At 44.0% G+C, this 27,380-nt stretch overlaps 1 protein-coding gene across 2 annotated transcripts in view; it reads right to left on the reverse strand.

Annotated features, from left to right (window-relative positions):
• LOC130588980 (chromatin remodeling regulator CECR2) overlaps window positions 1-27,380 on the reverse strand; it is a 101,509-nt gene that overhangs the window by 40,911 nt on the left and 33,218 nt on the right. For both annotated transcript variants that reach the window (XM_057390042.1, XM_057390043.1), the window contains exon 2: window positions 10,894-10,988. In XM_057390042.1, the coding sequence (XP_057246025.1) occupies window positions 10,894-10,988 (95 nt within the window). The remainder of the gene's footprint in view (window positions 1-10,893; window positions 10,989-27,380) is intronic.

Genomic DNA, 27,380 nt, shown 5'->3' on the forward strand with positions numbered 1-27,380 from the left:
TAGGGCCAAATCAGTCAGGGAAAGAAAGCGATTGGTGTGAAGATGTGAAACATTGGAGGAAAAAGGGGTTGGATTTGCCAAGCGTGGTGGATTATGTAGTTCTTGGAGGATGAGGAAGACACATATGGTTAACTAGATGCCTGCTGGGTGCAGGGGACTGCACGTGATTTTTAGATAGGAGCAAGAGCTTCTTGAGGTTTTTTGTTGTTTGATCAAGGAAAGGAAGAAATTGGAATGAGTGTCAATGAAACCAGAGCAGCCAGAAACATCCCAAACAACAGCTGAAGGTACACGGTACCACAGGAAGASAAAGTCTTGGGGGCAAGGGGGATAAGCAGGAGGATAAATACACGACCCAGACAGATTCAGGGAATATTAATGGGATTAAAATAAAACTTAAATTGTGATGACTACCTATTTTTCTTTCAGTGCTAGCTCAACCCCTCCTTCAAACTCAGTGAGTCTGCACAATTTCCATCAAGGGATGACTTGTGCCCTCAATACATGCAGAGTTTTTGGACTGAGAAGCAGSAACTCCATCCCCCACTACAATGCTGCAATTTGAGTGAAAACCGATAATGACAAATCAATGAGTTGGATAACTGGATTAAAACACGAGGAAAATAATTCTGCTAAAAGATCCTCAAACATCACTGTGTTGAGCAAGCAGTATTGCTATATGTATTCATGAAAACATGAATTAATGTAGCATTAGATGAACAGAAAGGATTATTTACCTTGAATGAAAAGAAAGACAATTTGAGATAGGGTTAAGAATTGCCTTGTSCCTTAATTACATCTGCATATATACAATAAATTAAGAGTGATGATGCTATTTCCGACGGGCATTGTTGCTTTTGGCTCAGGGTGACCATGTTCACACCAAAGGTGTGTTTAAACACACCTGCCCAGCTTTGCTGACACACTAACACCATCAATACTTTGTATTTCACAGTTTATTCAATTTTACCTTTAGGGTACTACCCTGAAACCATTAGTCAAAGGTGCAGTAACAAATCAGCTGCAATCAACGYGATAAACAGCCATGAAAGCAGCAAGGGCAGCTTTAAACTCCAAGAGAAAACCAGCTCTGCAATCAGTCACTGACATGCATTTTCTTACCTACCATCATGCTGAAACTTGCCCTACAGCTCCAGCATGGAAAAAGGCTTGAAAATAGAGACCTCAGTTCCTTGAGAGATAACTGCAATTCCAAAATACTGTGCATCTGGAAATATATAGGAACTTCCAGAAAACCCCTGATGAGATGGCTGGTCAGACATCATGCCTGTCTGAATGGGAAAAAGATTCAGTCTCTGTCAAGAGGTAAGAGGTTTCTGCTTCTTTAGTGAAGGTTAAACTGAACAGTTCAGCAGTCAGAGAGGAGACAAGCTGAGTGTTTCCAGAAGGGTCAACTACTCTTTTCCTGCCTTGCTCAATCTGTTGAACCAAGACTGACAAAAAAGAGGCAGTTTCAGTTTCTAAAGCTTTCCCCAGCAAGGGAGGCACAGCACGTAYTAGATCAGGGTGGTACCAGTGCTGATGCCATCAGATATAATGTCTGAGGTGTAAAGRAGCAAGGAAAGAAGTTATCTCACACCATCACCTCTGATAAATTAACAAGAAAACCGAAAATGCCTATTACACTGTAAAAACTTTGTTGTCCAGTGTCCCGTGATTCTGCAAGAACACAGAGGGAGATGTCTAAGTGTTGGTCATCTCTTGCCATGTGATCACACTGATCTTGGCTGGGGAAGGCCAGAGAAAATGGCTTTCCTTAAGCAGTGAATTCCTTGGCATGCTGGTGAATAGACTTGGAGAGCTGAGGAGAGCCAGAGCCCAGTACTACRGTATCCAACAAGATCTATCATTGCAGCTAGACTGGGAATTTGAATTTTTTTCCTCAGAGCATGTTCAGATCAGCAGGCAAGAATCTTCCAAGACCCTGAGATGCAGAGCTCTGTCATGTTCAAAACCAGAAAGTGAGTGACAGAGACCAGTGGCCAAGGCAGAATGGCAGGAGGTAGAAATGAGGTTCTGAGTTTCAGAGCCAACACCTGGCCGTGTACTAAAGGCACTGGTACTAAAGGTTGGGAAGATAATGGCAAAGAGATGTTGTGATGGTCAGTTCTGACACTGGTGGTACCGGTGCACAAGGCAGAGGTGCAGAGTAAGACTGAAGGAAGAATGCACTGACCTGCAAAGCACAGCTGGTCCCCTGGTGAATTTAAGATCACCCAGAGAAGATGAAGCCATACTGATGCCAAACTGGAGATGTTACCAGCACACCAGCAGGCTGGAAAATACCAACACACTTAACAGTATCAGTAAATTATGTCACTTATTGGAAGCAATGCAAAAGCAAAGAACCAGCATTCTCCACAGAATAGTACAGTAAATCCAATAGCAGTTCCTAGGGGCAGTTTTAAAGCTCAAAAGCAATTCCTTGGCCTGAGCACAAAAGCATCTGACCTGGATATTTCTGCAAACAACTTAACAAAGCAGGATACCTTTCTCCCCAACAGACAGATAGGAAGCCAGATTTTTGTCAGCCTTGTAAAGAAAGTCAAAGGCAGGGGTGCCCCTTGGCAGGGTGTAATGCTGATTCTGAAAGGCCCTGATCARCAGGTAAACATCTTCCAGCCCCACAGATGGATGCCTCCCAGCACTCCTCAGGAATTCAGTGCTGCATTCTTTTCTCTTCCCATTTCTTCCCCAAAGCTTATCAGACACTGAGGATGGGAATAGCTCATAGGCMTAACGATCACACAGCCAGGACAGCTTTTGAAGCCCGGGGGCTTCTGCATTGCTTCTGTGTCAAGTACCTTCTGCTTTGAATAACAAAAGGCAATCTCTTGAAGGATCAAAACAGAAAACAAAAAGAACCAGTGTCAGAACTATTAACTAACCCAAGAACCAGTTACAGGTTGTTTGATACAAAAAGAAAGGGAGAGATCTGAGTGCTCACAAAGGAATGAACAAGTTCCTTTGGGGAAGACTACTGGGGGGGATTTGGATAACACTGGTGAGGGGTGAGAGGCCTGGCAAGATGCAGGCTCCTGGCTGCTGCTTTTGAAGGGTTCTGCTCAGTGAGACTTCTGCACGATGGGTACACAGGCAGTACATACTGATCTGACCTGGAAACGTGCAGGGAGGGACGCTGATGGCCACACAGACAAATGAAGTGTGAGAAGGCTGCTGCACTCCCTGCTCTTGCCACATGCTGTGCGCATGCTTCATGTGCACACTTTGATTTTTAAAACACGGATTTTTTTCCACTTGTTCAGTGCCCCATTCTGTATGATCTCAATAACCAACCACACGAGGTAYGCCCCAACAAGAAGCTACTCTGGACACTATGAAATGAAAATCAAACCATAGTAGTCTCTGTCTCAGGAGTGATGAACACAGTCTTCTGGATGGTCCAGAGAAAAAGAATGTGCCTACAGCCTGGCTTTCACCTTGTGATTGAACAGCAAGGGCTTTGGTTTCTCTGCGATGACATTTCACTTCTCCCATCAACCTGCATCTAACCAGGCTTCAATGTCTACTTGCAATTTTAATCCACACTTCTTTCTTTCTACTACTGTCATTTGATTCTTTTTGAGGAGAGGCAGCTTAACCCTTGGGAGCTGGAGCTGATTAACTTACAAAAGACCCAAATACATCTCCTATATTCTGAAGGAGCAAATAGGAATGGGGCTTACCGTGCTCCACATTCAGACTGGAAGAGGATCATTACTTACTATTCATTCCTGGATCCTTGAAGAACAAGTGAAGCCAGCTTAATGCTGCATTGTTCTTTCCTAGTACCCATCAACAGAAAGCAAGCTCCCAATTCATAGCCACAAGGCAAGACAACAGCATTGCTGTGCCATAAGCACTTCTGATTGTTTGGGGGCTGCAGAGAGGACCTTAGGGTATTACTGTGATGATGAGCACTGGGGGGAAGAAGCTGGAGTTATTGTCTTGATGATGATGGGGAAATAGGACACATGCGTGTATTACAGCACAAATCCATATGAAACAAGCCCTTATGTGCCCTGCTGCTCACAGAAAAATACATTTAACATCAGAGAAAAGAGTCCCCTGTGAGGCACGAAATACCTAGCATGGGGTTGCCTTGAAACAAATAAGCTTAGCAAATTAATTTCTTAGAACCAACCCCACACGTTGTAAGTTCCTAGAGACCATGGATAAACCCAAGTTTTTACAGATAAATAGATCCTAAAGAAGTCCCTTTTGGAATTTGTTTCAGAACAGGTCTTTCTTCTTTTCTTCAAAGGTTAAACCACTACACTGGTTAAGGCAGGAGGAAAAACTGAGGAAGGCTGGAAGCTAAAAGGGGATAAAAAGTAAAAGCATAGGTGACTTAGAACAGAGACTGTGACGACACAACACATCACCATAGTGGCCTAGCAGCTGGCCAGCAGCCATCCCATCCCAGTGTTCATCAAACCCACTGAGGCTAAAAGGCTCCAAAAAATAACTTCAGAACTTCTCCAATATTACCCTTGGACTAAACATTGATTTCTGAACTTGGATGAGGTGCTGGGAAGTGGTCTGCAAAACCTGCWCCAACTGTGTTGGAGCAAAAATTCTGCACCAGTGTTTTGGAGCATCGCTGCAAGTCTCAAAAGGCAGGGCAAAGGTTTCACATTGGGCSAACTTCCACACCCCATCTGTCTCTCTCCACAATTCTCTGCCTCCTTTCTTGAAAGAATATTTTCACTTGCCTTCTCAGTTTCTTTTTTCATCATTGCTTTCTCCCTCCTCTCCAGAGTACTTGGGTTGCAACATCAAGAACTTATAAATACAGCTGTCCCTTTCATATTTCATGCTCYGACATTGGCATGATGACATCACTGCAGTCTCCAAGACCCTTCACTGACTGTTCTCTATTCCTCCTTTGAAGTTTAGCCACCTATTCCTCCCTGTCAATGTTTTGCATAACTCCCTCTCCCCAGCAATCCAATCTGTTTGTCTCTCATCCATCTGCCGTGACAATAACAGCACAGCTTTTCMTCTTTTGCTTCCACCGATTTCAGTCCTTCTTCTCCACTACATCTATGGAATAGCACTTCCAGAACATGCTACCAACTTTTCTTCAAACTCTTCTTTAAAGATTCATTTTATCCATCTGAGAATCAAAGACATTTACTTAGCTTTAGTTATATTTCAACTCTATAATTTTATTCCACTGTGCTTCTCATTAATCTCTGAATGACCGTGTTATTTTACTGCTGTAATCTCATCCTGCCTTTCTCAACACCTGCCAGCTGCTTCATTTTCACTTTTTACCCTTTAAAAGGCTCACCTTGCATGGCTTGGCTATTATTATAATRAATATTAAAATTAGATTCAAGATGAGCAATGTAGCCACTTCATCTCCCTTGCCCCCTCACGGTATCTCCTGTGCCGACGATACCAGGCTGATTCCAGAGGCCATCCACCAATATCCATGATGTATGCAAAGCAGCACTTGCTAAAAGTCAGACTTTAAATAATGCTGATCTTGTTGATATTCACTTGGCATTCAGGAATATGATTCYGAGTTAGTGAGGTGCTTTGTGGCTGGGCCATGGAGGCAGCAGTTATAACCAAGGTCACTGGCACAAAAGCAAGAGCCAGCTGTTAAAACCCTTCTCCAAAGGTSGTGGGCACCAGGTCTGCAGTGTCTGGATTTAGGCTGTCTGCCCCAGGTGTTATGGCATGGACTGAAGTGGTGAATTCATTCACATCAGTCTTGGTACCTTGGTGTAGCTATTCCCACAGCCTGGCCCACCACAGTATCCATGAGACTGAAATCTTGGCACTGGTTTGCCAGCTATTCATGTTGACCTGCCACTTTATCCCCTCGAGCAGACTTACAAACAGCAGTTCTGGAAGGACACAGCTCATGTAGGCACAACGCAGAAGGGTGATTTCGAGAAGCTAAGCATTTTACTGAGGTCTCTTTTACTAAAATATGAGACCTGGGGTAATCCCCAAAGTAGCCTGTATAGATACATGGCATAAAGGACAATGATGGGCACATGGAATAAAGGACACAGATAGACTGAAATGACAAAGCAGAAGGAAGAAGCAAAATACCCAGAGCTATTAAACACAGTCCTCAGAAACATATACTCTGCCTCAGTGGGTTAGAAGATTTCAGATGCTTTCTCTCTCTTTTTGATGAAAGCTTAAATAAGTGATTACAGAACTAGTGTTAGAAAATACACAGAATAGACACAGTATTCTTGACTGGCAGCTCAACAAATAGGAAATACAGCTCTTCAGATACCATACTGGGAGTGTTTCTCAATGCCACCACTAAGGATAGGAAAGAAATAATTAAGACAATTGTGGMGAAGGGAAGAGGAGTTAAGGAATATCTTCTCATTATCCTTATTAGAACAAACCAGGTGCAAACTACAAAACAAAGACACTGAAGATAGTTTACAGATCCCAAAAGAGCTTAAGGTGCAAAACCAGTGATCCACTTGGGAAGAAAAAAATTCCAGTGCATTAGGGAAGAAATAACAAGAAAAAAACAATTGAGGTTCCTAAGGAAGCAAATCCCCTCTGGTGCCACAGAAGTCAATTAGAGAGTTTTCAGCTGCAATGATGGACCAATCTCCTGAGGTGTAAAAAAAGAAAAGAATCTCATGGGGTATAGAAAAAAAAGCAAGAGATATTGTTTTTCTTCCTCCTCACATTCTGGCCTTTGTGCATGTTGAAAAAACAAAATGTAAGAAAAAGCAGCTAAGATGTTTTTTGAGACAAAGTAGCAGCATGCAAAATGCCTCCCAATAAGAAATATGAAAAAGTTATTGAAACTTTTTATGCCATCACATTATAAAAACAGCAAAAGCGCAATAACAGAACACTGAAGAATGAGTTTCCCCCCAAAGAAAAGCTGAACAGCAGGAGCTTTTCTGGAATATTTTAGTTGAGTGTACACATCCATGTCACACCATCACTTCTTACTTAAAAACAGCTGCAGAAGGCTCCTGCTGCGGCCGCTGCCGTTAGCTGAAGCTCTGATCTTCCTGTCTTCATACAAGTCATCAAGTCACATTTCCTGCTGGAATTAAAGTGGCAGCCCCTAGGGACTATGCAGTTACCCAATTTATAGCAGAGAGAATCTGAAGCAAGCACCAGGATTTTTTCAAACTGCCTAATTTTTATTAATTTTTTTATAACCCCCAAATTCAAATAAGAGTTTTCTGCCTCCCTACATTCCACGCATTTGCCTTTTGAAGCAATTAAAGGAAAAGACAACATTTTAAGACCTGTGCAAAAAAGCTGGGTACAGGAAAAATCTGTGGGCAATCCCACTGGCATAAAACCAAACCATGCCTCAGATACCTATTGCACCCRTAGCAGTTAGATACAGATGGTACAGATGGTATATGGATACTATGAGGGGTATTTATAAAACAACAAAAGCTGCAGRTCACGACACAGAGTATTTTGGCTCAGAATAAAAAGAGGAGAGCAAYGGGGAAACTGTCCTGGCCAAGTGCTCAAACCACCAGGTGCCAGRCAAGGACAGATACAGGGTCATTGCTAAAGATGCAGAAATGCAGACAACTGGTTTTTCTTCTGTCCTTCTATTGTATTTAACACAGTAAGAACCAGGTCAATGGAGGGTTCATTCGAAACAGCTATGCTAGGTTATCATAAATAAGAGTTTGGAGAARATCACCTAGCATCCCATTAAGTTGTCTCTTGTAGTTAAACACAAATGTCCATAACTCAAAGAAAGTCTTGTGTTACCAGACATTCAACTCCTTAGCCACCAAACAAGGGTAAAAAGTAGTCTCTCTTGCATGTAATTATTTTTTTTAAAGTCTGTCATCAATAATATCAAAACCAAGGCAAAGTTGCTCTATTTCAAAACCAAGGATCATAGAACCCTACAAAAGTATTAATCTTTTTTTCCAAAGAATGAAAAGCAAATCAAACTAGAGCATGTTAAATTGGGCATTAGAAGGGCTCTCAGCCACTTCCAAAATTACTTGAGMGCACATTATAATTAGCAAAGGTATGTGACAGTTTTATACCCCTCTATGATGCATGATTAAAGCCAGGCAGCCCAGCTCTGCCRCAAGTCCTGCACGCCGTCAAAACAGATGTGACAAGAACTGCAAGCTGCTCCCAGACAGACTGTGAGAAAGCAGAGGCAGATAACATTTCGGCCATCAAAGATGTAAGACCTGATACAAAACTAATTAAACTTCAAAACCCCTCAGAGAGATAGGCAAACTTGAGCCACAGTGCCCCAGCCCAAGAACAAGCATGAGAACAAGMTCCTGCCTTTCTCTCTGAGATGCAACAGGGAACAAAAGTTTACAGGCTCAGTATTAACAGCTCACAGCCTCAGCACGAGGATGCAGGGTACAAATGACTGGAGAGATGCTGCAGTAACACCACCAAGACGATCTGTGACACTGCTGATTTTTCCCACTCATGACAGATACGTTTTATCTATCTGCAACAGAAAAGTGTGGAGTCCTGRKCCACTGTGAAAAGCCAAGTCTAAAMKCYACACAAATTCTGCCTCTTACATTTGCATGTCTTTGTCTGCTGAGCACTCACAAAATGAATTACAGCCCAGCTCCTTACCACTAACTGGGAAAAAAACAAGGTACAACAGGGAASCTGTGCATCAGCCAAGACCTTTGCATCTTGAACTGGGGCTAGAGGGAAAAAAGTTGTTGGAAGGAAACATGTAAGGAACATGGAGAGCTTTAGGATTTTGGATAAATGTTCCACAGTTGATTTTAAGTGTGAAACAGCGTGGCAAGTTTGTTTCAGAGAAGTGTATCCAAGACATCGCTTTATTCTTATTTATCTACAGATTTTCATATTTAGATTACATATTAATGCTTCTTCCTTCATGACATCCCTCTGCTTACAGTACCTTTCCCTCTGTTTCCAGGTAGCCTCCCTCATTGCCTCCTCTACAGTGCTCCAGAGCTCACCTAGAACACCCCAGTAGCTTCAGCAGTTTTCCTAAAATATTCCCTAAACTGTTCTCACCACACTCACCGCTCCTATTGCGCTCTCTTCCACATCTCTCTGCAGAAATTTCTTTCCTGGTTATCCCCATGCCCACGAGGTAACCCCCTTCTGGAGGAGGTGATGCAGAAATGGTGCAGCTGGCTCTCCTTCAGGGACCTCATGCTTTCTCCAGCACAACTGCTTGGGTGAGATGCAAGTTCTCACAACTTCACCATGTGGCTTCACAGTCCCATGTGTCCCAGGGCACCTCTGGTGTAAGGAGGGACACACAGCTCCACAGGTACCTGCCTGTGCTGCTTGTGCACCCTGGCCAGAGCCATTGCTGGGGTACCAGCTTTTCCCTTGCAACAGCATTACCTCCTCGCAGATTTTGAATCTCCAAGATACCCAAACACAGGCACAATGCAATGCTGAACAACTACACACTGCTCAGCTGCCATGGACATGTGTGACCTTCCCCAGACAGACAGACAGACAGACAGACAATCAGCCAGTGGCCAGCAACCCACCCATGATTTATCCCTGAATTTTCTTAGTTAAAGGAGTTGCAGAAGGGGAGGCAATTACACAGAGCAATCACTAAGCGGACACTCTTAGATCTGGAGAGTTTTGGAGTACCTCACAATGCAGAATTTATGAATTTMATCAAAGACAAATCTGCTGCTGCTACTGCTACAAGGGTGAGATGGTTCAGGAGGGCAAAACACTTGAGCCACTACTTTGTSATGGCTTTGGTATGAAGAAATAAACTTGCTGTATGTTTACAAGCAGGTATATGTTCTCTGTGGCCATTTTCATGAAGAAGATACRTATGACTTTACAGTCCCTTTATAATCAATCTACTCATCAATTTGATTTGGAGACAGTAAATGCAGTGCAGCTGCCTGGTTCAGGTCCTGATACCCACTGATGCTGAATGTCTATGCAGCAATTCAAGAGAACTTAATTAAGTGGCATACATATATATATATGTATATATACATACATATATRTGTGTGTGTGYATATAAACTATATAAATTTTTTAAACATAATCAGTTAATTAGAAAGAGAGCTTTCAATGAAAGCACCTATGATTATGCCTATGCACCAGCCTAAGCTCTCCACAACAGGGGGATCTTAAGGGARCAGGATTGTTTCCAAGCGACTGCATGTGTTGCCAAGCTGTCTTTGTCCCCACAATTACGCCTTGCTATTAACATGACCCACAAAAAAACAAATAAAACACACTGCAACAAGCCTTTGCTATCACTGGAAGCACATTTCGCTGTGCCAGTGGCAGTCCTCTAAAGAATGATGCTCTACAGATGTCTCCATTTGGGAGGTTGCTTTAGTGGACACTAACAAAGTGTCTCTGGATGTCAAAACTTCAAGAGAGCACGTCAAATCACCTTCTAACATCCAGCAACTGAAGTGATTCCAATACTCCTCTTAATTCTAAGAAAATAATCACAATTGCCCCTATGTAAAGCAATGGGATCTTCCATGCAAGTAAGGTGGCTGCAGAGCAGCAAGTTTTGTGCAATGCGATACATATAAATGTTGAAAACATATGTGATGATTTAATCACTAATTTGACCAAGCAGAGCATCACAGCAGATGTGAACGTTCACYGCATGCACTAGTGCTACAGCACATCATCAAACACAGTTCTGCACGGCATCTGAACAAAGGAGTTTGTTTAACAGGTCTGTACAATTAACAGCCTACAACTCAACCCAAGAGAACTGGAATTCCCTTCCACTCGGTGAAGCATCTGGCCTGATTGCTGGTGGCTGCTGATCACTGCCATGTCATCACTCTAAAGCCGTGAAACATCCCCACCACCGTGTTAATTAGCTCCCCTTGCAAAGTGCTTAAGCCATAGAGTGAGGTTACTCACGTGATGTCTCTGCGCTGATAGCAACCTTGAAGAAGGCAAGCGATCAGGTCGCTGATAAACTCCACATCGTCCCTGTGAAGAGCAGCTTCCAGTTCCTAATGAGCACAAAGGGGAGAAAAAAAAAATCCAACCATTAAACTAATTCCTTAGAMTATACCGTTAGCTCAACAGGACCAAAAAGACCCAAACAGCCTTACTATGTGTACAGCAGCAGACACATGGGGTAAACCGACCTTCCTCCTCATTAAAAAACTGCTCCTACTACCTCTTCACTGCAAGAGTTTATGGGAAGACCTTGAAAGGCTTTTACTGAATGTCACTCTCCAGCCAGAAGACTAATGCTTYTGTCTGGATGGAGAAAAATAGGGTTCAGTGAGGTTGAGATACACTACAGCCTAATAGGAAAGGCATGATTTCTCACATGTTCACCTGATGGACAGGAATCAACAGTTTCATTCTCCTGCTTTACTTCCACTCACTAAGGCTGCTGAGCTCAATTTAGAAGAAAAGTGTGGCCCTAAAAGCCACTTACACCCAGAAGTAGCAGTTTCAGATGGATTGCAAGAAATGACTGAAAGCTAGCAAGCAAATCCCTCAAAGAAGAGCAGGCATTTTGATTATTAACTTAATTCTCTTTGGGTTACTTTTTTTTTCCAACTCCAGTAAGAGAGAACAAAAGGATGGAGGGATGTCAGCCATCATGACCCAAAATCTCAATCCTCTCAMTCCTGTGATGGAGAGTACCACAGCTTATTTCAGCAGTGGAGTTCACAAATATGTGGGGCAGAAACTGATCCACAAAAAGGATAAACTCCTGAAATTTAGTTAACTACAAATTTTGCACATGTTGTGAGAAATATCTTTATTGCAGCAAGCAAGTTTCAAGGTTTATTTTCCAAATATTATTTGGTTAATTACAGTTTTATTTGTATGCCAGAAAATTATTCACAGTAAGAAAAATCCACTTTCTCTAAGACTTATCATCACTAGCATACAGCTAGTGATAGAGACAGTAAACAAGATTTAATAGTAACAAGTAACAAGATTTAATATGGATAAACAATATAGGCATAAGAAGCTATTCTTTTTGGGTTTCAGATTAAATAATGGCTTGAATACAAATTTCCTACTTGAATGTTACTCAACAGACTGTTACACAAATAGCTAAGCTAATGGCTACAGAATAAAGGTTAATAGCCAGAGAATAAAGGATAAACGTTTTGGCACTTACCCAATAAAGAAGAGAAAGTGCTTTTTTATTAGACCGCAGCAACTGCAGTAATAAAATTATTGATAACAGATTGCAGCTTAAATGCTGCTTGTAGGTTTTTATTGGAAATGTATTAATGGCATATTTTCATTATCAACACTGCTCTTATTTACCTCTTGTGCAACATCCAAAGTGCTTCAGGAGTGAAGCCTGACACCTGCCCTGTGAAGAATGTACTAAATGCCTCTATTATAATATGGAAACTGGAGGTAAGGAAAGGGCAGTGTGCAGCCAAAGCCTGACAAAGCATCCCTGCYACAGAGCTAGGGAAAATACCAGGAATCCCTGTTCCCTTCGTCCAGACGAGCACCCTCCTTAATGACAAGATAATACAAAAACTGCAGTTGCTGCTTGCCATAGATTGGAGAGAGTGATATGATTGTTGTATAAATAGTAATYGTGCTATATAAATAGTAATTACAGAGTGAATTCACTTAGAATCACGGAATGTTTAGTGATACACTAAACCATCCCAGGTGTGTTACCACATTACCACAGTAAACTCTCAGCTTGTGAAAAATTACATTAGAACCCAGAATAAAAGCCAGGGGGAAAGTAAGTCTCCAAGATGCCTCCCTGAATTCAGCCTCTCCCTCATCCACATACATTTGTGCATTAAAGCTGTCAGTCAGCGTTCTGCCCCTGCTAGGATGTGACAGCCTTTTGTATGAAGGAATATTTAAACTGCTTCCCGTGAGCCTTTTCAGCCTGCTGTTTGACTAACACTYCTTAAGCAGTGGCCACAACTGCCTGAGATAGCCCCTATCTGGAATCATTGTTTTCCAGGCCCGAGAGTGACCTTTACATTTTTGGAGTTGGCGGGTCACCCCAGGAGTGGGGGATCATTCCTGGGGCACTGGGCAAGATGCCATCTCCTGGGCAGGGATGGAAACCCCTGGCTGGGTTGTTTCCCCCCTCTCTTGCTGCTTCCTCTCTCCCAGAAGGGTCCTCTTGTCCTTGTCTTCATGGCAGGTGTAACACCAGTTTGGGGACCTGACCCAAACCGATCTCACAGCCACTGGCTATCGGGGGCTCTGGGCACACAGAGTGATGTGGGGCTGGCAGTGCCATGCAGGAACAAGCCAAGATTCATCAGCACACACAGAGTACAGGGCCACTGAAGGTCCATTCCTGGCAGGCGTCAGGCTGTCAGGGCTTCTGTAGAAAAGACACTTGCACTGTGCTCCCCAATGCTGTGGGTGCTTCCTGGAGCCCATCCTGATCCTCTGGTCCCTGCTGACAGTAACACTGCCAGAATGTTACCGGAAAGGCACAGTCCGAGTGTTACATGATTATTTGTCTTGGAAAAAAAGAAACTGACATTGTCCTGCATTGTTTCTGTCTACATTTTACTATTGCTSCTTGTGACAAAAGGGTAAGAGCAGCAAGAAGAACTTGATGCATGAACACAGGGCTTGAACAATGAACCCAGGGTTGGGTCCACTTGCCCTGTTTAGCTGAAGGTCACAATTTTCTATCCCACTGGATTCTCCAGCTTCCTGTCCCRAAACACCTAAATCCTAGACTCTTCCCACACACCCAGAGTGCTGTGGGAATGACAGACACACCAGGAGGATGCAATGCAATCCTTAACATCTCTGGAACATGAACAAAGAGTTAGTATCCCCTCAGGTTTTCACCTAATGCTTCAGCCCACATTTTGCAGGAGGATTTTTCCTTTTCCTCCCAAAACAGACAGCAAAGCAGCACAGTGCTCAAGCAACCCATCTAAACAGAGGTAGCTGAAGTGACGCCAGGGACTCTCAGCAGAAAGAGGCCACTAAACCCCCCCTGGTCCTAAGGGCAAATCCTGCCCCAGTCACCCATCCCCACACTCCTCCAGCCTGGCCAGGAYGAGCGGCTCAGCTTCCTCCCGGCCACCATCCTCCCCACGCCTCCAATCCTTTTGTTTTTCCCCTTTTCTCTTTGAGCACTGAGCTGTGAGCACAGAAATCTGAACCTTGCCAAAACGCTTTGGGGACAGCACAGAAAGGAAACAGAAGAGGCAGCAAATCAGCAGAGGAAAAGGGGGGGACACACATCTCCTCCTCCTCTAGCTGGAGAGAGCAACAGACAGGAGAAAAGCAGGATTCTCCCCCTCTCCAGCTGGCGTCACACCTCATTAGGGAAAAGCCTGTTTAACGTCTTTCCCTCCCCCCAGCCCGGTACTAAATCCCCCCTGAGTCAGACAAGGACTGTTGGGAAGAGGCAGTCACCAGAGCAAGGRTGGGAGCAAGGGTGACCACCTCTCCCAGGAGGAGCACTGGCCCAAAGCAGGGTGAGGGGGGTGGGTGAGGGCTCCAAGCCGTCCCTCCCCACTCCCTGGGAAAGCGGGCTGGGACAGAAGTGTCCGCTGTCCCACACCTGCTCCCTGCCCCACACCCCGCACTTGGGCAGGTATGGCTAACCCCACTGGCTGAGAGCCTGAAACAAACGGTGCTTTGGATGCCTTTTTGATATCTGCCCAGATTTTTGAGAGGGAGAATAGTCAACTTTCCCAATGAAAGTAAACAAATGAGTCCACAACAGCGACACCGCTGTCACCAAGCCAGCTTGGGGTGACCGCGGGRCTGCTGCACGCGCTGCTTTTTGAGCTGTGGAAAGCAGCCAGCCMGCCTGCAGCTCCTGCTCCAGCAAGCTGTCTGAGCTTAGGGCAGCCTCACAAAGTTTGGAGCCGTCATTTCAGAAGACAGACTCCTCCAAACCTGCAAGAGCCCAGTGTGTGCAGGCTGAGTGCTGAGGTACAAGACTACAGTTAAAAGGTTTCTTTCTGTGCTGGAGCTGTATCTATAACTGAATCTGATGGACATAACCAGTTTAAGCACAGCTAAGCCTTGTCCAAGTTAGCCATCAGTTTAAAAACCYCAATCCCTTCAGCTCTATTTCCATACTGCTGCCGTTATCAGCTTTCCATTGCAATGCTCCAAAGTGACTCAACAGGCTTTTGCAGAGGCTTTAGGAGATCACCAAAAGCTACCAGCGGGAYGCAACCCGTGCGCTGAAATTTCAATGATGTCACTGAGTCAAGTCAGGATGTTCTTTTTTCCTCACATATAATTATTTACAACAGGTTTCTGTGCAAAAGTTTGGCAAACATGCCAAAGAGTACTGGGATTGGGCAGGAAGATGGAAAGTCAGCTGCAGGTCTGAAATGCTTCCATGAGGCACCATTCACTCCTGCGGGTGTGAAGCCAGTCATGTACTTCATATCGCTGAGTACAAGCTCCTGCTGTCCTCCCCACCACAGGGTCCGCTGTCCCAGGCGATGCTGACACTTGGGAAGGGACCACTGCTCCTCCCAGAGCAGAGAGGAAAGTGTAGCACCCTCCTTTTGGCCCCATCACACACCCAGCCAATCTGTAGCAGCAGCAGGTCATTGCAATGAACAGCAATGTTCCCTGGACAGGGTCTCAGAGCTGAGGTGGCAGGATCCTACACCACGAGCCAGCTGCTCTGCCAAMCCCCATGACTCAGTCTGTTGGTGTGCTCAGCCCCCAGGACCGACTCAGAATGCCTGAGAGAACCAAGCCCTCACCCAGCACCCAGCATGCTGCCTGCAGCCCAGTGCCAYGCTCTCCCTGCTTGGGATTCCTGCCATCATATGGAAATAGTTTCCAAAATATGAGGCCTGTTGAGAGTGCTGTGTTCTGCGTGACAAGCCAGGAGGGCACTGAGGGGTGTTAGGGGTGTTCCTAGGGCCACAATACCCTACAAGGGCAAACAGCAGTGTGTTTAGCTGGCTGCCATAAATTCAGAAAGAAGTGATGACTCCTGGTCCTGATGGAGTTCCCCAGAAGTGSCATCTTAATTTTAAGCAGCTATTTGGAAACACTATGTGTTATTCAAGTCTGCAGCTGGATAACCTCTGCAGCACCTCTCCCAGCTTCCCCACAGTCCTGCAGGAGCCTGCAGGCTGTCCTCCCTCCCTATGATCCTCCAAGGCTTCAAGGYTTCTAAGCTAAAAGGATCCCCAGCTTCTTCACTCTGCCTTTCCTTTCCACAGCAAGGAAAAYGGGTGCTAAATGCCCTCCCTGAGCTCCAGGCAGTGGGGACAAAGTCAGCGGCTGCCTCATGGAAACATCATCATCTTTACCTCACCCTCAGGACCATGAGCTGGCCTTCTACAGTAGCTCTGGGCTGTGAGGGGAAGAGGTTAATGACACTCGTCACCACAGTCCCAGCTCCTCTCTCAGGCTCCATTCTGGTGTGTGTGAGGTCAAGGGGGAAGAAGGGGACTATCATTTGGGGAGGGGTATAAAGCAAGGGCAGCAAAGGTATTCCCTTTTCCTGTTTCTTCAGGTTCCCTTAATGCTTGTCAGTGCCTTCKGAGAATCTCTACCTTGTTCAACTTTCTGAGAGTAGACTTTGAAGGCTATTTAGAACATGTAAAGAGCAGCATAATGTTAGGGCATAACGGCACTAGGGTGAGGAAGAGGTGCAAGATGACAGCTTTGTATGAGAGAGATCGGCTATAAACAGAAAGCCAAGGAGAATTTGTCGTGTTGCCTCCACATTATGGGTGTTTGCAAAGAACAAATCCCACACACTCCCTGCCGGTGCCAGCAGCACCAGGGGTCATGTCAGCCATCCTCTCCTCCAGCAGCTCCTTCCAGCTATGAAAGGGGGTGCAACAAACATAGAATTCTGCTCAGTTCGGCCTAAGTAGGTTTGCAAATGCAAACTGTTTGCAATGCCAATGGACATTCTGSTCAGGCTTGGTTTACAGGCAAGCCAACATTTCGCCTTCCTTTCCCCCCTCTATCAGGATGCTCACAACTCTGAGACCACCATGCTCTCTATCTACCACCTACCCCACTTAGCAGAACAGCTGGAGTTCTCCAYCCACATTAACCTGCTGCCTGATCTCTCCCTTGGGACAGGGACCCTCCCCTATTTGCACAGCACGCYGCTCCTTGCTCTCCAAGTGGAATTTTTCACTGCTGTGTAATACAAACAAAAACGAGCAGCTCACGCTGGGTGGCTAAACTGTACTGAAAAGAGATTTCAGACTGATCAATCCCATCTCCCTCATGCCCCACAGCCACGAACCAGRGCTAATAATGCTTTCTTCTCCTCCTAGCTCATCTTGCCTGCARTGCAAGTGATTTGAGAACTACGTTTGTTATGAATATATGCATTGTCAGCACTTTAAAGATGTAAAACTGCTACTGATTCCATTTCTTCCCCTTGGCAAAGTACCTTTTCAGATGGACAGGGTGTGTCTGAAGCTCTGAAGTAACAAGTGATTAGTTTCTGTTTAGTAGTTAGGTATTAGTACTTTATGCCTCTAGAGTAGTTGCCATTCCAGAGTATCCAAGCATTTAAAGAACATTCAGAAAAGCCTGGTAGCACCTTTGAAGAAAGGGGAGGCACACACCCACATGCAGAGCAATTTTACAGACAACCCAACTAAAACAAGCCCCAGCATCCACACCACGGGTATGCTTCACCCAGKGGTGGGGCTAAGAGAGAAGCCATAAGCTTTGACATTTGATGCCACTGCAATCATCTTTCTTTTTCAGCAGTTTTATTAGCAGCAAGAGCCTTTGGAGATCGTGCTATTTCCCTCCAAAGGATAATTTCTCCCTTTGAAAATAATCCCCTCTTCCTTCAGTGCAGATAATCTATGCCATTTACCATAAACCRGTTACGCTGGCTGAGGGGCAAGCATTGCACTGGGCACTGAGCTGGCTTTACAGAAAATTTCAGGCTCAGCAGAACCTCCAGCCTGTGGTTTGCAGACCTCTYGCAGACCTTGTGGAAGACTTCCAAGAGGCCTGTGAAGGGCAAACAAGAAAAGCAAGCCTAACACCAGTCTGCTTAAATTTCTAATCAGAGGTCTATGCCTTTATGGGAAAAGTATTGTCACTGTGGTCTTAAGAAAAACCAAACCAAACCAAAACACTGCCCTCCTTCCCCCCCACCCCAAAGTGGCTGACCACTATATTGCCCAAGCCACCAGTTCAACTCCTCCAGCTGAAAATAACCCTCAAACACAACAGTGTGAGAGGAAACACAGTCTGAATTGCATCCTGTTTGCCTCACCCTCAGAAAGGTATCATTTGTTATCACCTAGAGAGGACCTCTCCCAATAACTGCACTTCTGTGGAGTATCAGATGCATTCAGATCACTAAACTACTGGTTTAGAATTTGGTTTTGTTTTTTTCTAGGAAGACAGAGTGAAGAGAATGGTGAGTGGAAGCTAGAGATTGGCACCATTCTGAAGCTGGCCCACAAYATTGTATAGATTACATATTGTTAAACTCTTGCAGTTCCATGCCAGCAGTACCTTGCCAGTAAAACCAAACCAAAACAACGCCAAACTCTCTCTCTTCACATATGCTGGATTTAGCAGTCCCATTTATGGGCTACGTACTACCAGTAGCTAAAGACTAAATATTTCAGCAAATGTTTTACACAGCACTTTGGGTGAGGACAGTCCTGTTGGTGGGAAACAGCATCAGCTCTGCACTACCTGTTTTGATGTTGTTTCTGGAAACAACACCAGTGGGTTAGCGATGGTCCCTCCCCAGAAAATTCAGCACGATAAATAAAGAACAGCTGATCCTGCCGTGTCACCATCTCCTGCGGTAAGAGGCTTCCTGGGTACCTAGTGGGAGTTCTGCTAAGCTTTTAAGCCCATTGGCAACGTGGGGAACAGTCTGTAGCTCCAAAGCCAAGAGGCTCGAAGTAATAATCCGATTTCAAAGCTCCTCCTCCTCTCCAGCCAAAGGCAACAAGGGAGGATGAGATCAGACTGTAGATACTCTTCATTTTAGGTCTGGCCATTGCACTCATCTGCTCAGCATGAGCACSGGGAAGGGAAAGGATGAGTGCCAAAATCTGGAATGGACTGCTTGGCTAAAGTTTCTGCAAAGATTTCAAAACTTACTGGGAAAACAATTTTTAAGGAATTTTTCACTGCTTTTGATACAGCCAGACAGGTTCATCTAAGCCAGCATCCTCTTTTCTAGTTCACACACTGGCCAAAACTCTTGGGGGATTTACTCCCTGCCACCAAGCACTCCTGAGGCACCAGGGCACCCAAGCTATGCAGCTGGTTTGCATGCTCCCCACAAAACTTCTCCTGTAACAGTAACAAGGGCTGCTCCTCTGGCATTTACACCGCTCCCCACCCCCTCCCCCTCAGGATGTTATTAGCTGCCAGGTGATATGCAACAACTTATCTTCATGAGCCTCGAGATACACAGAAAGTCCAGATCATCCCTTAAGGAGTCAGGTGATTTCCTTGCATCCCTTCTGCCCCTCAAACAAAAACAACCACCCGGCTTTTGAACGGAGGAAAAAAGGTCCCTGCTCAGCACTGCCTGAAAAAGCAGGGTGAAACAGTAAAATACATTAAAGTAGAAAAAGGCTGTAAATCCTGCCTTTTCCCTTTAATCTGATCCCCACAGCCAGCCATTCTTCTGCCTCCCCAAACCCTGGCTGGGGCTCAGCAGGGAGAGCAGCCTGAAAATGCTGCTGGMACTGAAAATTTCCCCCTGCCCCGGGTGGGCCAAAAGGAAAGCCACCGAGAGAAAGGGAGCCAGCAGCCTCTCATACACAGGTACCCCACACGTTCCTGCCACTGCCAAGATGAAAGGTGAGCGAGTTCCACTGCAGTGCCACAGTGAACTCCAAGTTGCAGCAACTTTTTCCTGCTAATTTAGCAAAGAAGGATTTGAAAAAGTATGAAATAGGTGCCTACTGCTATCAACCCTGATGAAGCAGCCAGCCAGCTACTGGKATGTGTGAGCTGCCTGTTTGCAAAACGCTTAGTCTCAAGCCTAAGAATAAGTTTTAAAAACACACATATATTCCGTGGCATAACAGTTGCTAGAACCATAACTAATACATCCTCTCCATACTCTTAGATCAGTGTCTGCACTACTCTGGATAGCCAAAAGCATCATCTTGTTTATCTATCAGACTTTCTGAACTTATTCCAGACATACCTCAATACAAAAATTAATGGCTTTTATACAATTTGTTTAATTATTACAACAAACACAGATGCTACCACCCTAATGAGATGTATATGCACTAAGGGATAGGCTTGAAATAGGAAATGGTGTTTGAAGCCAGTCGAATATTGTAATGTGAGGCACACAGAGCAGGCTTCCTACTCCATGTCACTGCAGGATCCAATGTCAAAATAAATACAAGAAGTTATATCTTCTGACTCACACTTAATCTTCAGCCCTGTCCCAAAAGATCTGTATTTCATTGGATATGTGGGAAAGGCCCCCCTGCCATAGCTTTTAAAGCCTGGTTCAGAGTGCCTACCCCAGAAAATGCTACCTTGTACACCCTCCCTGTCTGGTGCTTGTTCAAATGTCCTGTGGAACACGTGGTGCTGCCCTAATGAAAACCCAAACAGGACCCAACAGGGCWGCCTGGTGACTGACACAACTGCTCTTGGGGCTCAGAATAGCCAGAAGCCCTATGGGAATTCACATTCCCTTTCCTGGAGCTGGGGAAAGGCAGAGGGAAGAATGAGCTGCTCAAAAAAACAAAGTAAAAAGCTGGCAGTCCCAAAGTTTTGAGTCTGAGTACAGTACAAAATTTCAGGAGCTGCTTCTTGCAACACACTGCGAGTAACTCAACATTGGCCCCATGGCCCGAGGTGGCCATGAACAACCATCCACTTCCACTCCCATCTGGAAGGAGCTTGGCTCACACGTGTTTGCCAAGGGAAACAACTCAGAGCCCTTTGCGTGCTTAGGAGACACGCTTCGCGTTTTACTCCACATCTGGCAAGGCTGCTCCATAAAAAAGGTGATGGAGTGCTTGTGGCTCTCCTTCCAGAGCACGGGATGAAAATCTTCAACACACATGCCATGCAGGAATTCTTCTCCAGCTTAATTTAAAGCTGCCTTTATAGCCAATAAATTTACAGATTGCTGCAAATAGTTGGYTATTTACACAATAATAGTTATATCCGCCAGAGACGGCAAATAATTATTATTATGAAGTTCATAAATGTTAATGCTAACTACACTCTTAAAACACATATTATAAAAAGCATCGTAATTTGAGAGGAGGGCARTAAACTATTGCCCAGACACAGAGGAAAGCAGGTCTATTGCTGTAACACTTATTCTACAGACATTAGTAGAAGTACCTTTTTCTTCTAAATTCTTTCCTGACATGCAGAATAAGAAAAAAGAAAAACTCAGACTTGTTTTGTTATATTTAAAAACAAAAAAAAAAAAAATACCAAAAGTCTGTTACATCTCATAAACTGTAATAGCCAGTTTTGTTTCTGCAATTCAGTGCAGAACTGATGACATTGGATTACCCAAAGATCTGCACAAAATGCTTTGGGTCGGATGAAATAGCTGATCTGCCTGAAGTGGGGGAAAAAAGCTCATGATAACAGATAATTATATAACCAGCTTGTAAAAGTGTTATTAGTAGGGCTTGGGATCAGGAAAGGCCTGGCTTTTATTCTCACTTCATGCATTCACAGTGATGAGAGCTAAATCTCTGTCCRTCTCTCCCTCCTCCCCCACCCAAATGTTAGATAATTTTTAGCCAACCCTGTAAAACACTTGCAATCTTTTGAGTAAAAGCAAGGCTGAGGTTAATGTACTGCTACTTCTCTAGCATTCAGATGCTATGTTCCACCTTGATAACAGAAGAAAACTGGAAAAAAACTTCCTCTGCTGTTCAGATAAGGTAACTTGAGGACTCAGGGGTAAACTCTAAAGTTCAACATTTTAGTTTGAAAAGACATTTCCAGTCACTGACTACTGGAATTCAGATCTTCAGATCCTGACTCTGTGATAAAATGAAATAAAAAAAAAAAAAAAAGATAGCTTTGCCAGAAGGTCTCTCTTACTTTCTAGGAAGGAATGGGAACATTAGACATTCTATACATTAACTAAGCAGAACAAAAACTCTTGCATGGACCTTGTTCTCAGTTATCCACAGCTGGATGTCTCTGGAAATCTTTCCTCAGGAGTACAGTTTTGCTCCTCCTCTCTCAGGAACAACAGAGTCCAAGCAGGAGAAAAATTAAACTGGTGGCAATGAACCTTGAAGGTCTGACAGTGACCTGCAGCACCAAGGTCTCTGAAACTGCTTTCATTTGCCAGAACATAAATTAGATTCCTCACTAGGTATGGCACCGGGGTTAATGGGAGCTTTATAAAGCCTTCTTTGAACATACAGATTATCCTTTTCAAAAAAGACTAATCTTGTGGTTTAAAGTACAGTACTGTGAGCCAGGAAACCTATTCCCAGCTCTGTCAGGCTGGGTGACTTCAGGCAACCCACTTGACAATTCTCTGCTCTTTCTCAATATGCACAACAGAGACAAATATCTAAATCTCTCATGAGGCTTAGTATTTGTAAAACAACGAGAACCAGCTTAACTCTTCAGAGACCCCTGCAAGCAGCTGATGTCCAGCCAGCCATACAGCAGGGTTGCTCAAACTTCTCCAAACAGAAGACCCCACAGACAGTAGGARAGGACACCTGCTCAGGGCACTTCTTAAGGGCAGCAATCCTGAGTCACAATGTTACCAACTATTTATTTTCAGCAGTGAAGGAAATGTCTCATCCTGTCTGGCATTACTGTCCAAAGGAGGTGCTCAAAAGGAACAAAACTGARAAATTATGAAAAATTCAAGTTAGGAAAAGCCATGATGCTGCCTGGGCAGCTCTACAAACAGCTTTCCTCTGCAGGATCTGATTTCACTGCAAGAATGTTAAATACAACTTTAAAAGGCAACAAGATAAATTCAAWTAAAAGAATAAGCAAGCATTTCAAAAGTACTATACAAAAAAAAAAAAATACCAGAAGTGTGAGATGACACAGAACATACAGTGCTGAGAATAAGGATCACTACTTTCCTTACTAATAAATTCATCCTAGGCATCTCCACCATGAAAACCAATACCAGAGTCTCCTCTCAGAAGGTGCCTGCCATCCCTCCCAAACTGTCATAGTTACATCCCCTTCATATTTTAGTGTCCCTGTAGTAGTGCCCTTCAAACTTTTAAACAAAATGTGCACAAAACATTTGAGCGTAACACAATCCTATGCTTATCAAACCTCCTTAAAAGAGAGCATGGAGAACCTTCCTTGTGCTCTGCACTTCAACATTTCAGACTCACACCATCCAAAACTGAGCACAGCTCTTTTCTGCACACCCCTGCTCTTAGATCAGTGTGTTCACACGCTGCCACTGTTTGAAAAACCTACCTGTCCCTGAGTTCAGGTGACTCTGACCTGGTCACTGCCAGAGACACACCATCAGTCCCACTGTGTTGATGTCTGGCAACATTTCCTCTGACTCAGCCTTGCTAATAAAGCTTCAGTAAGAGGAACTCCAAARACTGTTTCCCAAGTCATTCCCTTCTGGCATGCAAAAATCTCAGGAAGTCGTTTGAACTCAATAACCTCCACACCATTTCCACACAGTCAAAATAGAAGAAGAAAAGGCAAACAAAAACAAAATCACATCCTATTCTGCAGCCTAYGAAATTTACTCATTTCAGGGTTTCTTGCACAGAAGACAGTAAAGCAACCACAACAAAGTAACGTCACTTCCTTTTCCTCCAAAATAAATTTTAAGTATTGAAAAAATCCACCTATTCATTTACTGTGGGYAGCCTGAGCCAACACAGGAGCACATCCACAGCACATCAAGGAATAGCATTCAAGACTATCTCTGTATTGATTTCCAGCTGGGGTCCAAAGTTAGGAATTTCCTTCCCTCCTCCTCCCCAGCTGTCTATTCATCTGAGAAGAAAGAACAAGAAAAACCAAAAATGTTCAGACTCACTTACATATAAACTGAGATATCTTAATTATTTTTCAAACAAAAACCAAATGATGATATTTTCCTAACAGCACTTGCAAAGGAGCTAGACTAGCGTGATCCTTTGCTATTCATTCCTTTGGACACAGACCCAATCTTTCAGTTGCTCTTTGCTTATTGGCTATATGAAAGGTAGAGCAGCAAGGAGCACTAAAGGATTAATTCTCACAATAGTGGGAAGCAGGAGTCCCAGCTCTTGGCGGGGTGAGTGGGGGAGAAGGGAGAAAAATGAGTGTATAGGCTGCATCCCTGGTCTTTGCACCTCCTTGCTGTGATTTCATCTTCTGCCTAAAGCTATCCTAAAAAGGAGCTAGCATGGAAAGAGTGCCCCAATGACTTAAATGTAAAAAGCATTACGGGAATTCTGCTTTAAACCTGCAAAGACTAGGAGAAGGRGTTATGTGTGAGATAACTCATGGCAGAGCTCAGCAGGGAAGAGAATAGCTAAGGCACAAACAGTTCATACTCTGTTTGTTGTGAGTCACACAGCAGCTGAACAGATTTATGATTCAGATGTTTTAGTGTTGGTTATCAGCGATTAGCTCAAACTATTAGAAAAACAGAGAGAAAGAGAAAGATTAAGCTTTTGTCTGCTCCAGCCCTCATCCTTCCTTTCCCTGGCAGCGGGGGTTACTGATTGTTTCTGTCCCTTTTTTAACATCAGAATGGCTCTGAGCCACACTCGCTACAGAAGCAGATCACACTGCCAACATCACCATCAACATTAGATTCAACAGTAATCACTGAAGTGTGACATCATTTATTCAGGTACAGCTGCGTAAGAATATTTGTAAAATTTGGTTATATGGCAACTTTTAAGTGTGGGGTTTTTTTTCCCAACCATAGAAATCACTTGGGAAGCAGTGAGGACTGATAAAGAAGGACTGGTTTTGCTAGCTTTACCATCCAGCTCTGTGTAAGCCCGGTAACACACACACAAGAAGTCTTCATGCATCTTTATGGCATTTAACCTCACAACACCCATGTGAGGCTTCTCACAGATAAGCTAAGTGACTTGACCAAGATCACACAGGAAGTCAAATGCAGAGCACTAAAACTGGGAACAACTGTCAGGCTAGACCTCTGGCCACTGCAGCATTAATCCATTTCTAATTTAGTTTAATTGAACATAATGCTCAGCTAACAGATTCCTGCCAACCCGCTATTACATGGTGTGGTGCGACACATTAGAGGGAGAGACCCAGCCTTTMCAGTGAAAAACACCTTTACATGTAAATGTAACCTAAAGGACAGAGTTATCCTCAGCACCTCCACAACTGGAGCACTGAAATGCTGCTGGCCTTCAAAACCACAGTGCAGCCTCAGTGGTTGTGGAGGAGAGGGGAAGGRGGACACACATTGCATGATCAAGGTCCAAAGTCTATATGGGAGCAACTGAACACAATGCCCAACTTTTCTAATGCCTGGAGTCCATAACAACCACTTTCTGGAAGTGGGTCTACACTCTTAGGGCAGAGAGAGGAAATCAGGGCAATTTAATAATCTACAAYGTTGATATAGCAACTATGGGTTATACTGCTAAAAAAACAGTTCTCCCACAACATCTTGGTTGTGGTTAAAGCTCACAGCAATATTAGGACTTGCACCTGATGGCAGATCCCTCTCTTACAGTCCAGCCAGCACCACTAATCCAAGACAACTCTGGACAAATGCTTACGTGCTGACCCAGTGTACAGCATAAGCAACAAACATCACGMTCTTGGTACTTGTCCAGCCTCACACGTGCGTGTTCCCTGATCACAGAGTCCGTCTGTGTGCAATCCAACATGTCTGGAAGACAAACAGGCTGCACATCTGCACATCAGTGGTGCGGCGGGTCCAACACAGAAAACGAACATCAGGCTTATTAGGCAGAAGTTACACAGATCATGTGAGTGATTTCTATSCAAAAGTTCCCAGACAGGAATAGAGAAGGCCCCAGACTTTCCTGAATTGCTTCTTAAAATCAGAGCTGCTTTCCTTGAGATGCTGTGCACGGTGCAAGCAGATTAAACTCTATTAGCATGAGACACTTTTGAACAGTACAAACTAGAACTAAACTTGGAATTAACCGGACTGGTGTAAAATTATACCTTAATGCCCACAGAAACCAGATTAGAAGACAGATGGTGAAGAGGAAAGAAGAAAAAAGAAGAGTGGATTGGATATACATATGTGGATTTACATTCTGTGAGCTTGGCACACATCTTAGAGACATTTTTTATTTCCAGCATAATAGAAAGTTGCCTGACAGTGCTGGTAGACTAGATAAGGGGGAAAAGAGAGCAGATGCTTTTGAAGGGCTTTGTAGTACGACTCTTTGACAGGCATTTAGAGATCAAGGTGGCTAGGAGCACTGGAGGAAAAAAAGCCCTTTCAGATATGGTGGGAGCATAAAAAGGGAGAAGAAAGAGGAAAAAGAAAATTCAGGTGAAGCAAGAATAACCATCAGGGTCCAGATCACAAGCAAAAGTGCAAGAAGCAGAGATGCAGCTTGGGCAGCAGTGTGCAGAACCCTGAAGRTAGAAGCAATATAGTGGAAGCTGTCAAAAATGAAATAATAATAGTAGGCATGCTGAGTAAAGGAACATAAAACATCAATATACCTCTGTATGAATGCAGAGTGAATCTACACCATAATCATTACATGCAGTTCTGGACCCCAAATTTGGGGAAAAAGACAACACAGAGGAACTGAAAAGCTGGAGGAGGACAACAGTAATCGAATGCATGAAACAGCTTCTGCAGGAAAAACAATTATGCAAAACAATAAAAAGCCAGAAATGGCATGGAGAATGAATGAGTGCTTGTGGTCCCTTCTGAAAAAAGAATAGAGAGAGAGCAAATTAAATTATCAGGACAAAAACAACAAAAAGGAGACACTTCCTTGCACAAGCAATAATTCTTCTGTCTGTCTTTTGGCCATGGAATATTAAGGATGCTGTAAGAGTACATGGGTTCACAGAAGAAAGGCAAGTTAACAGAAGGGGAAAAAAAAAAACCTATCAACAGCTGTTAAACACAAAATGAAGTTTTTGAGCTGCAAATGAGCCAGAGACTGGTAGCACAGTCTAGGGAAGTATCATTGCTTGATTGCCCTGAACTGACACTCTTCCCTGGCTATCTGCTGTACAACAAGAGGCAGGATGCTGGGCTAGGGGGACCTTTGATCTAACCTTGTACATSTATTTTTGTGTACAAGGCAGAAAAGGGTTTGCACTCCATGCTGAMTCAGGCTGGGGATAGTAAAATTTGACCAGGAAAGAACGTGACTTAGATGCCAAGTGCAGAAAACAGTGGTTGCCTGGAGTTGAATGTCACAGAGGAAGGAGAATGTGAGGGTCCTAAAAAAAAATAATAAAATCTTGTTACAGCATTAAAACGG

This window comes from Malurus melanocephalus, unplaced genomic scaffold (genome assembly GCF_030028575.1).
Source record: "Malurus melanocephalus ecotype Western Australia unplaced genomic scaffold, MMel_1.1 scaffold_22, whole genome shotgun sequence".
NCBI classification, from domain to species: domain Eukaryota; kingdom Metazoa; phylum Chordata; class Aves; order Passeriformes; family Maluridae; genus Malurus; species Malurus melanocephalus.